The 14,629-nt window shown below is 44.0% G+C and overlaps 1 protein-coding gene across 6 annotated transcripts in view; it reads right to left on the bottom strand.

Moving 5' to 3' along the window:
• The window catches only part of TUBGCP3 (tubulin gamma complex component 3), a 105,119-nt gene extending 91,832 nt beyond the window's left edge, over nt 1–13,287 (bottom strand). For 3 of the 6 annotated variants that reach the window (XM_063697576.1, XM_031007165.3, XM_031007166.3), the window contains exon 1: nt 12,925–13,201. In XM_063697576.1, coding sequence (XP_063553646.1) covers nt 12,925–13,000 — 76 coding nt within the window. In that variant the 5' untranslated portion in view covers nt 13,001–13,201. Of the gene's footprint in view, nt 1–9,047; nt 9,171–12,250; nt 12,668–12,924 lie in introns of those variants that run through there. The other 3 variants (XM_063697575.1, XM_055360356.2, XM_031007164.3) reach the window with 3 other exon arrangements.
• Nucleotides 13,288–14,629: the final 1,342 nt, after the last annotated feature.

The raw sequence follows: 14,629 nt of genomic DNA on the forward strand, positions 1-14,629 counted from the left end.
ACAATGTAAAACTCTGGCAAAAATACATAAAACACCTCTAATCAGACTCTGAACAATGGGTAAGAGAAGCAGACTGGGTATGAAACTGATGGATCAAAGGAAATCCTGGAATGACTTCCCCCATTTTTGCTTTTTGATATTTTCTTTATGTGTTTGCTGTTTACTGCACCAGCTGGGGCTGGGTAACACTCCAAAACCCAAACCACAAACAGACAAAGACAGAAAAACCTCCGAGCCAGGCCCAGTCTCCCCAGCCAGGGCCCAGGTGGGGAAGGAGGGAGGAAGCACCACAGCTCTCCCAGCCCTGCGCCAGGCTACCAGCCCCTTCTACCTTCACTCAGGGGCACCCCCGCAGTGGGCTGCCCCATTCCACACTTGACAAGAACCAATAATGGCCCCAAGACTCCATCACAAGGCTGGCAGGCTGGGGGTTCGGATTTTAGCCAGAACATGAGGAAATGTGTTGGGAACCAGAGTGAGGGCAGCAGCACAGAAGAGGAAGCTGGAAAAAGTCACCCCTTAAAGCTGTGTACTATCGAGAAGGAGCCCAACTGAAACATGATGAAAGATATCCTTAAAAATGAAAGGAAGAAGAAAGATATTCCATGAAAACACTATTCAAAGAACGTGAACTGGCTACATTTCTATCAGACAAAGTAAACTTTAGACTAAGAAAAATTAACAAGGATAAAGTAGGGATCACAAAATGATAAAAGGGCAATTCACCAAGATGACATAGCAATTCTAAATGTGAACACTCTAAACAGCAGAGCAGTAAGACACATGAAGCAAACTGTAATAGAACTAAGAGGAAAAACAGACATTCACAAATACATCTGGAGACATCAAGAGGCATTTCTCAGTAATCAAAAGGGCAAGTGAAGAGAAAATGAGCAAGGATATCGACTTGAACACCAACAACCAACTAAACCTAATCGGTATTCACACAACAGCCCACCCCACAACCAAACAACACACACTCTTTTCAAATGCACGTGGAACATTCAGGACAGACTGAATTGTGGGTCACAAAGCAGTCTGATTAAACAGAAAACAATAAAATTATTCAAAGTATGTCCTCTAACACTAACAGAATTAAACTAGTAATCCTTAACAGAATGGTATCTGAAAAATCTCCAAACATCTGGCAGTCAGTCAACACACACATGGGCCAAGGAGCCAATGAGCCAAGGAGCACCACACTCACTGGAGCTGGAAAAGGCGATGCAGCACCCCCCAGAGCCTCCAGGGGTAGCCCAGCCCTGCAACCTGCAGTCAGCCCCAGGACACTGCCTTTGGCTCTGGTCTCCAGAAATACAGGGGAATAAATGAACTAATTTGTAATAATTTGTTACAGCAGTCATAGGAAAATTACGTACGTCCCTTTCATTATTTCAATTAAACCTTATTTAAAAGGTTGTTTTATATCGTTATATTACATCTTCACAGTAACAACTACAAGACTTAAAAATTCATGGAATGAACGTAATTCTGAACAGTTAAAAAATTTAACAGAAGCAAGGCTGAGCTGTCAAAAGAAAGGTCAGAACAGGCCTCAAATTGGAAAAACTGCTACTCCTTTCTCTTTCTCTATAAAGGTCCTAGAAATCTCTCGGGGAAAAGCCTCAAACTACAGTAAATGCACTTTCAAGGGGTTGCAGTAGAAGAAAGCAATGCAACTTCTTACTCCAAGAGCAAGCACTTCAAACTTGCAGTCATGGGTGAATGAGTTCTGGAGACCTAACACACAGCATGGGGACGGTAGTTAATGACAACGGATTGTGTACTTGAAATCTGCTGAGAGTAAATCACAGGTTTTCTCACCACACACACAAACACACACAAAAAAACGGGTACTGAGGTGAGCTGACGAACATATTGATTAGCTTCACTGTGGTAATCATTTCACAATCCATACATACATCAAAGCATCACATTGCATACCTTAAATATATATTTTGGATTTATCAATTATACCTCAACAAAGCTGAAAAAAATACATGGGCAATAAAAACTGTCAAAGAAAATCAGAAAATGAATTGAATGAAAATAAAAACACAACATATCAAAATATGTGAGATGTGGCTAAAACAGTCCTTAGAGGAAAATTTATAGCATAAAATGCTTTCTTTAAAAAGGAAGATAGACCTCAAATCAATAATCTCAGTTTATATGATAAAATCTGGAAAAAGAACAAACAAAACTCAAAGTACACATTAGGAAATGGTAAAACAACAAACAAACAAAAAAAAACCCCAGCAGTCAATGAAATTTACAACAAAAAATGGTGGGGTGGGGGGGAAAAAATTCTTAAAAAAAAAAAACAAAAAAAATCACAGAATTGATAAACCTTTGCCAGACTGACCAAGAAAAACAAGACAAGACACAGAATCAGGAGGGGATATTGCCACTGATCTTATAAAAATGTAAAAGATAATAAGGGCTAAGTAATTTATGTAGACACTTCACTCTCAAGGAGCTAGCTAAAACAACTCCATATCATAAGTGTGGGCTGGGCACACTTTCTTCCAAAGAGCACAATACAAGCAGAAAAAAAGAGTCACTCACAGCAGAGAAACCTGGCACACACACCTTAGCCAAGCGATCAAGGTCACTTTCAAGAATGATGAATCACCCTGGTGGCAGGTATCCTCCATATCATGGGATGAAAATGTCACTTCACCCCGGGGGTCTTCCTCCCAAAAATATGTAGCCCCAGTCTAGTCATGATAAAAATATCAGACTCAATTGAGACAGTCTACTAATAACCTTTAATCCTCAAAATTCTCAAGATCATGAAAAAAAAAGTCTGAGAAATTGTCAATGTCAAGAGAAGCCCAAAGAGACAAGACAAACGAATGTAACATTCCTAGAGGGAGCCTAGAGACAGCAAAAGGCCACCGAGTGATAAGTGAGGAAATCTAAATAACTATGGAGCTTCATTAATACTAGTGTATCATTATTAATTAATTCTAACAAGTGTACCACGGTTATGTAAGATGCTAATAGACGAAATGGTACTGGGCTTACAGGAACTCTATATTTGCAATTTTTCTGTAAGTCTACCATCATTCTAAAATAAAACTTTTTTTAAAAAATATATTAATGCCAAGACTCACTTTTCACAAATTCTGATTTTATTAGTCTGGAGTGGGGAGCCATGGCATCAATATTTTTTGAAGCTCCGTTTTCAAACTTTTAGTCTTCAAGATAAGAAAGCAACTAAAATGTGAGGGGGGAAAAAGCTTTCTTTGGTAAACTCAAAAATGAATTTCAACCTGTATCACATGCCACATATGAAAATTTGTTGGGAAAAGCTGAGGCAGGACTTGCACGTCTGACTAATGTAAAAGAGTCTTGGAACATGTCCGGGGTCCAGGGTCTAAAACCCCCTGTGGCCTTTGGAACACCAAACTCTGTGCTAAAGGGTGGAAGGCTACCCTGACGCACCATAATCTCAGCCCAGGGCATAAAACCCCTCGTGGCTTGGATGGAATCCAGGACTCGTGGCTCTGGAATGTGTCTAGACTTGCTGGCTCCTTGCTCCTTGCTCTCCCAGGATCGATTGTATCTTGAGTTAAAAGAACCTGCTCTCCATTATCTCAAGTAGCAGAGCGTATGCTAAACCATCACACCTGTAAATCATGTGCTTAATGCAACGCGACCTTTCGACCCCCACATTCTCACCACCTGTTTCTTTGTTTGATCACCAATAAATAGTCTGGGCTTCCAGAGCTCGGGGCCTTCACAGCCTCTACACACTAGCGATGGCCCCCTGGACCCACTTTAGCTCTCAAACTGTCTTTTCTCATTCCTTCGACTCCACCAGACTTCGTCACCCCCATGACCTGGTGTTGGGTCTGATCACCCCAACAAAAATTAACTCAAATAGAAGAGTAAAACATAAGCCCCTCTTAGAAATAAAACAAAGAAGAAATCTTTGCAACTTTGAGTTTGGCAGAGTTCCTACATGACACCAAAATGATGACCCATTTTTTTAGAAATTCATACAGTGGCCTTCATCGAGATTAAAAACTTTTGCTCTGCAAAAGACACTGTTAAGAGAATGAAAATACTGAGAAAAAATATGTGCAAAACACAAAGACATAAGCAAAAGTTTTGAACAGATAATTCACCAAGAAGACATATGAATGGCAAACACACACACACACACAAAGATGTTCAACATCACTAGGAAAATTAAAATTAAAACCACACTGAGATATCACAACACACTTGCTAGAATAGCTAAGATTAAAAACCACTAACACTGCTGAGTGCCGGCGGGGCCACGGCATCCCTGAAGCTCTCCCACACTGCTGAGTGCCCGCGGGGCCACGGCATCCCTGGAGCTCTCGCACACTAATGAGTGTCGGGGGGCCACGGCATCCCTGGAGCTCTCCCACACTGCTGAGTGCCGGGAGGCCACAGCATCCCTGGAGCTCTCCCACACTTCTGAGTGCCGGCGGGGCCACGGGCATCCCTGGAGCTCTCCCACACTGCTGAGTGCCGGGGGGCCACGACATCCCTGGAGCTCTCCCACACTGCTGAGCGCGGGCGGGGCCACGGCATCCCTGGAGCTCTCCCACACTGCTGAGTGCGGGTGGAGCCATGGCATCCCTGGAGCTCTCCCACACTGCTGAGTGTCGGGGGGCCACGGCATCCCTGGAGCTCTCCCACACTGCTGAGTGTGGGTGGAGCCATGGCATCCCTGGAGCTCTCCCACACTGCTGGTGCAGCGGCAAAGCAGCCACAGCCATACTGGAAAAGAGTCTGGCAACTTCTGAAAACAATGAGCATGCACCTGCCCCGAGGCCCAACAACCCCACTTGCAGGTGTTTATTCTAGAAAACTAACTTAAGTTCACATAAAAGACCTGTCCATGAATGTTCATAGCAGCATTATCCATAACTGCCAAAAACGGAAGCACTCCAAATGTCCCTCAGTGGTAAAATGGATAAACTGGTTCATCATACAATGGAACACTACTCTGCAATGAAAAGGTGAACTATTGATATGGCACTGTAAATGCATCTCAAACGCGTTATACTAAGTGAAAGAAACAAGTCTCAAAACTTTTGACTGAACACTGTATGACTGCATTTACGCGAAATTCTAGAAGCGGAGACATACACAGACACAGGACGGTGGCGGCCAGCACAAAGGCAAAATGGTAGCACAGAGGAAATCACTGTGAACCTAAACACTGAGAATTTTTTTAAATGGGCTAAACAGCAGAATGGAGATACTAAAGGACAATTTAAATGCAAGCTAGAAAATCAAACACAACAAAAGAACAGTTAGAAATTATGAAGAAAAATAAAATAGTAAAATTTTTCTATCATTAAAAAAAAGTCAGCCCAGCGTGGTGGCTCACGCCTGTAACTGCAACACTTTCAGGGGCCGAGGTGGATCACTCGAGCCCAGGAGTTTGCAACCAGCCTGGACAATACAGCAAGATCCTTCTCAAAAAAAAAATTCTGTCACTAGCTTTGAAAAAAATAATAAATTTTAAAAAAAGGAAAAGTCCTCAGACTGAAGGATCATCAAATGTTAATCCAGGTAAATTTTTAAGTTCCACACCTAGACACATTATTGCAAAATTTCAGAACATGCAGGATTTTTTAAAATTCTAAAAGCTACCAGACACATCTTCAAAGGAGTGAGAAACGGATTAACATCAGACTTCTCATCAATAATGAAAGAATGCCTTCAAAGTGGGCAGAGGAAAAACACTTCAGACCAAAATATCTATATCTGACTGATGACCCAAGAGTTCGGGAATAGGAGCGTAAGAGAAATAAAGAAGTTTTCAGACTATAAGTAATTATCTAGATCGGCAAATCCTGTTGATTCTATTTCTAAAAGCATATCCCAAATATGATCACTCCACAGCTACCATCCCATTACAGGAAGTCTCCTGAGGAGCTGCTCACTTGCTTCCACCTTTGCCCCCTTAGAGTGAATTATCCACCCAGCAGTCAAAGTGATCCTCTTAAAATATAAATATTATCATCACTCTGCTCACACACCCCCCATCACATTCACAACAGAACCCAACCTCCTGGCCCCAGCCCAGGGAGCCGGCCCCTTGCTCCCCACATTGCACTCCTGCTATTCCTGGAACACACCAAGCTCACCTCCAGCTCCGCACCCAGCTCGCTCTTCTCCACATCCTCTAAGGACTCACACCCCCCCATCTTTCTGTCCCTATTCTAGCTAAAGCAGACAAAAGTGCACTGTGTCAGCAAGGATCCAGTGAATGCCTGCATAGTGGGGAAAGGAACAAAATGAAATCTAAAATGTTTTTGTGGGGTCACAGGGTCGGGGTAGTTTTTATTTTTCTCCTTATATTTTTCCACACTTTCTGAATTTTTACACTGAGTATATATTAATTTTATGAATATTAAAAGTATCATTGAAAAGTTTCCTTAAAAAGTTGTGTCACTATTTAAGAATTTTTTTTTTTTTTCCCAGACAGGGTCTCACTCTGTCGCCCAGGCTGGAGTGCAGTGGTAAGATCTCGGCTCCCTGCAACCTCTGCCTCCTGGGCTCAAGTGATCCCCCACCTCAGCCTCCCAAGTAGCTGGGACTACAGGTATGTGTCACCACATCCAGCTAATTTTTATATTTTCTGTACAGACAGGGTCTTACCATGTTGCCCAGGCTGGTCTGGAACTCCTGGGATCAAGCAATCCTACTGCCTTGGCCTCCCAAAGTGCTGGGATTACAGGTGTGAGCCACCGCATCCAGCCAGTAAAAATTATTTTTACGTTACCATTTTCACACTCAAGTACATCACATAAATATGCCCAATCCAAATGTTTTATATACTTTTCAACTTTCTCATACCAAAGAGTTAGGAACTCTTCAATGCCAGAAACACTCTCCTCTTCGCCTCCTCACTTTCTCTGCACCTCAGATGGATGTCATCATTTCACTCCCACTTACCTCTTCAGCCACACCTGAGTCTCCCTGTCCTCTTACCAACCAAATTTCCAGTCTATCCTTCTTGCTGATTATAAAATATTTTTAAAAATCTAACTGTTACCTCTTAAACCAAATCTACTTAATCTGTGCTTCAGAGGGAAAAGCACAGAATCCAGACTACTAAAGAAATTAGACATAGCAATCATTCCTTGTTTAGTGAACCTGCAATCAAAGAATAAGCTGGGAAAAAATCAAGCAATGTCCACTACACGCTTCTGGTTTAAATACTCCCAAAATACTGTTCAGTGTTTAAAGTATAACTAAACTCAATCAGTAATTCAATGAATAACTCCTACTTACTACAGGCCAAACACGTCAGGCCCTAACAATATGATGTACAGTGATTAACGAGACAGACGTAGAACATAACAAATGTGGCACGTAAGTACCCAAGGCAGACTGTGATAAGAGCGTCAAAGAAAATGAGGGCACTATGACAGCTCATGACCAGGAGGACCTCGTGAAGTAGATGCTGAGGGAAGGCCTTGCAGGAAACACCGTTAGCCTGGCAGCCAAGGCTGCCACGTGAGGAGCCCAGGGACCAGAGAGGGGAACCCACAGGGAAGGGTGGCACTGGATACTGCTGCTGCAGGGAGGCCGTGCCACAGGGCTCTAAATGCCACTCAGTCAGTCACTCCATCGAGAGCCCCAGGTGACAAGGTCCAGATGTAGATCTCTGATGGTTCTGCTTAATGCAAGAGTAAAAAATAGAGTACTCCATTTTTTTGGCCACAAATCACCTAAGGAGAGGTCTAGTTCTCCCACCTCTAATCTGCTCTGGGTGTGTGAGGGGTGGGCAGTTCTCAGGTTCCTGGAAGGGGAGTGAACACTCCTCTGATGATCCTCTGAAATTATTTCAATGAATGCAAGGGCACACTGCCTGACCAGAGAGCAGTGCTGCTGAGTTGTACACTCTAAACACAAGAGCGGATAGAGGTGAGAAGCCATCCCACAAGCTGGGCCATGACTTATTGTCTCTATCGAGCACACAGAGAAATTCGCCATCAAATTCAACACTTAAGAGCAGGGGTGAATTAATTCAAAATATCAAGCTGTAGAATCAGAAACTTGGGTTCCAACCTTGGCCCCACAATTTACTAGCTCGATGATAGTGAGCAAACTACTTAATCTCTCAAAGTCTGTTTTCTCATCTAGAAAATGAGATTCACCATAATTCTACCACAGTATAAGCACAACATCCAGCATATTTTAAGTTTTATGTAAATGTTAGCTATTCGTATTGTTATTAACCTGAAAATATTAAATACATACTATATCTGCTACAGCCATTAGAATCACAACTCAAAAAATGCACCCAATTTTTAACCTTAAGCAAGATAATTTGGTCTTCATCTTGAAGACTACAAATAGAGAACAAATTAAGCCTTCAACAGATTCGATGAGATTGGTTTTCTAGAAAGGACCCTCTGACTGAAGAGGAGAAGAGGAACTAGAGGAGATACAAAGCCAAGGCAAGACCCTCAGCTGGAATTGCGTTCAGTCCCAAATGTGAAGGCTCCAGAGACACCTGGATGTGGGCCCAAGAGCTTTTAAACAAAAAAGTTGCCCTTTGTATCCCCAAAAGATTCTATATACACTCAGGTTAAAGATGACAACTGAACTTCAAGATGCACAAAAATAAATTTGACTCAAGTGAATACAGAAACTCCACAGTTGTGTGTTTCTCAAGATTCAAAAAACAACTGCGGAAAAGTTGAACTGTTTGGGAAGACCCAAGTTTCTGCCTTCCTGTTTCTTGTCGACAGCACGGACTATATATATGTTCCACACTTCTGCTATTCTGAAGGATGGGGGAGGGGTCAGGAGGGCGTTGGGAGTAAGCCACAGTGCTAAGCAGAGGAACAGAGCACATACACTAGCCATCCTTGACTCCAGATGCAAGTCAGAGTAACTTATCATGCATTTTAATGTTTCAGATGCCAAGCTCCAACAGACACCTACAGGATCAGAAGCCCTAGAGATGAAGCCCACAATATTAATTCTGAGTGAGTCCCACATTTAGAGAGTTTAAAATGAAAAGGCATGAAGTTAGATACCATAAAAAGTCCTGTTCTCAACCATTGGCCACCAGCTCCCCTTCCCACAGGCAATCAACGTTATCAGGTTCTTGTGTAATCACAGGCGATTCCAATGCATGGCTCTAGTTGAAAAGCAATGCTCTAAAACAACAAAAACATTACTCTAGATGTGTGGTTCTCAAACTCTTTGGTCTCAGGGCTTCTTTACACTATTACGATTGAGAACTCCAAAAAGCTTTTGTTTATGTAGGTTATATCTATCCACAGTTACCATATTAGAAATTTAAGCCAAAATAATTTTTAAATTTTAACTTATTTAAAAATAGTAAATCCATTAAGTATAACTTGAAACAAAGCCTGAAACTCTGAAGTTTTAATACACATCTAATGTATATCTTAATATACATGTAATACACATTGATCTTCCCAAGAATGTAATCATATAACCAAAGGAAGATCACATGGTATTTGGAACTTCATCAAAAGCTCTTTACCATTTTGGAAAATCATGAAACCAATAGCAGCACCACTTGTGGTACTGAATCACCAAAACAATAATCCTTTATCTTCTGATAGTGGCTTGTAGGACACTCATAGAGGTCTTGCATATTACGGCAATCATCTTCGAATATGTTGTGTACTGTAGTCATACCTGAACATTTATGATGAAATACTTATCTAATATAAATTCCTCTTTATGTATTCTTTACCTCATAGTTAGAAAAAGGATTACAAAGTAGCTATGAAAAGAAGTGTTACCTCTGATAGATTTGAACATTAACATCAAGCACACTGTTTCCAATGATAAGAATAATTACGCAAAGACATAATAAATAAATGTGCTCCCAGGAGGGGCAGGGATATGGAGACAGGATTTGACTATGACTGGCTGGCAGTATGTGTTTCAAGCAAATTCACAGATGTTATAAGTTGGAAAAGGTGGTAAATCATGGTCATGCTAACTTTATAAAATTGTCAAGCACCATTATATGTAGGTGCTTTGCTTCTGAAGGTCCCTTGAAATCAACTGTATAATTTTTTAAAAGATACCTTATAAAAATGTGATTCATATGAAATTCTCATTAAAAGTAACAAGTACCTATTATGCCTTGATTTCATAGTACTAAAAAAACAATGTATTACAAAAGCATAAGGCCAATTGTAATATGTCATCAAAGAATAAGGTAATTAATCAAATATTCTATGGAGTTACCAGATAAAATGCTCACTAATCAAATTTTTTAACACCAAATATGTAAAGGTAGTAATTAATATTGCTCCTTTGCTCACTAAGGTATAACAAATGAAAGAACAAGGTAAGCTACTATTTATAAATTCTTCAGTAAATAGCAGCATAATTTAAAATTATATCATAAATGCCTGACAATCCTAGCTATCTAGAACATAGCAAAAAGAGCATCACCTTTAATGGACTTCATGACATAATTCATTCAGAGAGGGCCGGGTGCAGTGGCTCGTGCCTGTAATCCCAGCACTTTGGGAGGCCAAGCGGCAGGGGGGTGGGGTGCAGATCACTTGAGGTCAGGAGTTGGAGACCAGCCTGGCATGGCGAAACCCCATCTCTACTAAAAACACAAAAATTAGCCAGGAGTGCTGGCATACGCCTGTAATCCCAGCTACTTGGGGGGCTGATGCAGGAGAATCACTTGAAGGAGGCAGAGGTTGCAGTGAGCCCAGATCATGCCACTGCACTCCAGCCTAGGTGACAGAGCAAGACTCCATCTCAAATAAATAAATAAATAAATAATTTATTCAGAGAGGACCCTGTCAGGATCTGAGAGCCCACTTTTAATTTAGACACAGTTCTAAATGGGAAGATAGTAGGATACAGAATTTTGCTGAAAAGAAGCTTTTCAGTCTCTTAGAAGAGACAAAACTTTTATATCAAAGAATCTTCAATGTAAAAAAAAAAAGTTTTTGGCTGGGTGTGGTGGCTCACACCTGTAATCCCATCACTTTGGGAGGCCGAGGCGGGTGCATCACGAGGTCAGGAGATCGAAACCATCCTGGCTAACACAGTGAAACCCCGTCTCTACTAAAAATACAAAAAATTAGCCGGGCGTGGTGGCGGGCACCTGTAGTCCCAGCTACTCGGGAGGCTGAGGCAGGAGAATGGCATGAACCCGGAAGGTAGAGCGGGCAGTGAGCCGAGATCACACCACTGCACTCCAGCCTGGGCGACCAGAGTGAGACTCTTGTCTCAAAAAAAAAAAAAAAAAAAAAAAGTTTTTAAGTTGAGAAATATCATTCTAGCTCATGATGAATGAATTTCAAAATCCAATTATAACAATGGGAATGTATGAATGTGTGGTTTATCCCTAGAAAAAAAAACTCTGGAACCACTGGTATAAGGAAAACACTGACATTAAGGTGGCTAAGTCCTAACAATCTTAGTTTTATCTGATTCCCCCTATGACGAGGAACATGAAACATGAGAAAGGAAACTCAAGTCTGCTAATGACAAAAACAAACGATGGCAGGCCATGCTCATACCTCAAGACCCTTCCACTAGTTCTCTCTACTCAGAACCTTCCCCACATGTTCGAATGGCCCTCCCTTACTCCATTCAGGTCTCTTTAAATATCTCAGAGGCTTTCCCTCACCTGCCTCTTCCCTCTCTATTCCTTTACCCTACTTTTTCGCCACAGTACTTATTGCTAATTAACATGGCTGGTTTATCATCTGTCTCTTCCAGTAGAGTGTCTGTCAGATCTGTGGGAGGAATGACTTGTGCATCTGCATCACCAGCGCTTAGCACAGTTCCCGGGGGGAACTTTGAGGACGGGGTTGTCCTCAAAGATTTCTTAGATAAATAAAGTGATAGAATCAAACTTTACAAGATGCAGCAAGAACTGTGTGAAGTCACTCATTTAATAGTGATACAAAATTATTCATGATTGCCCCAAGATTATCATAGAACATCCAATGAATTATGTACAGTAATTGTCATGAAGCATGAAAGGTCAAAATGCATTCTCAGTACTTTAAATGTAACTTTGAAGTCTTCCTTCAAAAATTGAGTAACTTCTTTTCCACATTTTGGTGCTTAAGATGTAACTCAGTTGCTTCCATTACTCAGAAAATTCCCTCATGGTGCATCCTCAATCTCTCCCCCACCAACCTGGCCAAAACAAGGAGCAAGAAATGGCATCCTGTACCATTTCTTTCAAAGTACCTCGACTACAAAATGGTTTACCTACCGTATAGGATTAGTTTTGCTTATTAGTAACAATCTTCGCCATGTGAACTTTCCCAGAATAGTTTTATATCAAATCCAACCTTCAACCCTTTAAACAGTAGGAAAACACGGCAGTGATAGTCAACACCCCCTTCCCATAATACTCAAGCCTGTTAAACTTTCCTAACGAAAAGGGACGATGATGTGACACTCCAGCACCCCGCATCCACCTCCGCGGCGCAGCCGCTCTCTCCACCCCACACAGGATGAACCCAAAGGCGCGCAGAGGCGCCCTCCCCCGGCGCGTGACACCAGAGAAGGGGGATAAATTGGCGAGCTGGCATTCCTCCCGTCCTCACTGACGGACCCGCAAGCGGAGTGAGCGGTGACTCAGCCCGCTCCGGCTCGGCTCCGCCCTCCCGCCTCCCGCCCCGGCGTTCTCGCCCCGGCCTTGGCCTCTCCACTCCCTCCGCCCCGGTCCTGGCCCCCAGCCCTCCGCTCTCCTCCCCGGCTCCCTGACCCTCGAACCCCAGCCCTCCACTCCCTCGTCCGGGCCCCACGTCCTCGGCCCGTCCCCCAGCCCTCTGCCCGGCCCTGCATCCTCGTTCCTCCAGCCCCGGAACGTATTAGGGCTGCACGCGCAGGGAGCAACCCCCGGGACGGGTCTGCGGGCTTCGCGTCGCCCGGCCACTCTACCTTCGCTCCTGCCCAGGATCCTGCAGCACAGGTTCTGCAGCAGAACGTTCGGCGACTTCTGGTCCGGGGTCGCCATCCTCGCCCGGAGCCGTGCACGGGGGTCCGGGCAGAGCCGCCACTGCCGCCGCACGCGCAGGGACCGCGGCCCGCGCCCTTCCTGCGCCCCGCAAGCTGCCTGCTCCTGACAGGCTAAGGCGCGGGCGCCGCCGGCCACCAGGGCGCCATTTTAACGGAACCCGCCGAAAGCGCGGGCGCTTCCCACAATGCCCCGCTTCTTCCCTGCGCCGCGGCCGCGCGTGCGGCTGCCTAAGCGTTCCCGGCCCTGTCCGGTGCATTCCCCCGGCTGCTCCCCGGCCGGCCGAGAAAGTTCCGGGCGACAGGTGGCCCGAGGCCCTCGAGCTGCGCGGACAGAGCGGCCCCGGAGTCGCGAGCGCGACGGGCTTGCTTGGAGGGCACTTGGTGACCGGTAGCACCATAAAGGCCATAATTTGGTGTGTGGGTGTGGGGGTGTGTGTGTTAACGGCATTAGTTTGATTCACACTTCTGATGAAAGAAGCCTGTTTAAAAAAGAAAAGAAAAAAGAAGCCTGTTTAAAGGGTGCAGGGTGTTAGGATTGTTAACGTGCAGGGGGCAGTTCACCTGCTACGCTATCCAACAGGCGCCCTGCTCAGGCCCGACCTCTCACTGCCGCGCAGGCCGGTCCCCCCCGGCCCGGGTAACTGGGACGTCCTGGGAAAATAAATTAATCACGTACGGAGTGAGAGAACAGGAGACCTGCCGAGAAAAAGATCGATAAGCAGACAATTACACCAAGCCAACTTCAGTGCAATCGTTAAAGCTTACACATGGGTGCACGCTTGGGAGCCGTGAGCTACCATGTTAAAAGGCCAACTTCCTAAGGAAAAATGATGGAAAGAGATCCCGAGATCCTATGAAATGGAAGAGGCAGGACAACCCAGCTATCCCAACATCCCAGCTGAGGCCAGCCACACACGTGACTGTCTGCAAAGCCCGTCGGGCCTGGGTCCAGCTCAGGTTGCAGAATTGTTAGCAAGTAAAACGTTTGTTGGCGTTCTGACTCAAAAACATGGAGACAAAGCAGACTTGTAGGGTATTACAGTCAACAACTAGACCCTACAGCTAAAGGACTGTCTCCTTGCATGATGCAACAACCATCACAGCTCTGCAAGAGCAACCAAAGCACCAAGGATGCGATCACCCCTCACTGCCTTCCACCCGCATTCTGTGGAAACGCTTCTAAACTTGCATCACACTCAACACGATCAGTTAGTAACTGGCTTCTCATGAAGTTATTATCTCAGCCGCATACTACAGTGTCCAGATGTCATCTAAATCCTGCCACCCTCTCCCCCACCTTCAGCTGAAACGCTGCATGACTGCATCATCTTACCTGACCAGCTCTCTCCTAGGACAGACATGCAAGAACCCCCCTCACTAACGCTGATGTTATTTGGTTTACAGATGGCTCTTACTTAAAGGATGCAGCTGGAAGGTATTACACTGGTTATGCCATAGCGTCTTTGCCCAAAGAAATAGAAAGTGCTTGTCTTCCAGGAGCAACCATCTCAACAAGCAAAGTTAATAGCATTAATTAGAGCCTGTCAGTTGGCAAAAGGAATAACTGCTAATCTTTATACCAATAGCAGGTATGCTTACAGAGTAGCTCATAACTTTGGAATGCTAT

The sequence above is a fragment of the Gorilla gorilla genome, chromosome 14 (assembly GCF_029281585.2).
Source record: "Gorilla gorilla gorilla isolate KB3781 chromosome 14, NHGRI_mGorGor1-v2.1_pri, whole genome shotgun sequence".
Lineage (NCBI taxonomy): Eukaryota > Metazoa > Chordata > Mammalia > Primates > Hominidae > Gorilla > Gorilla gorilla.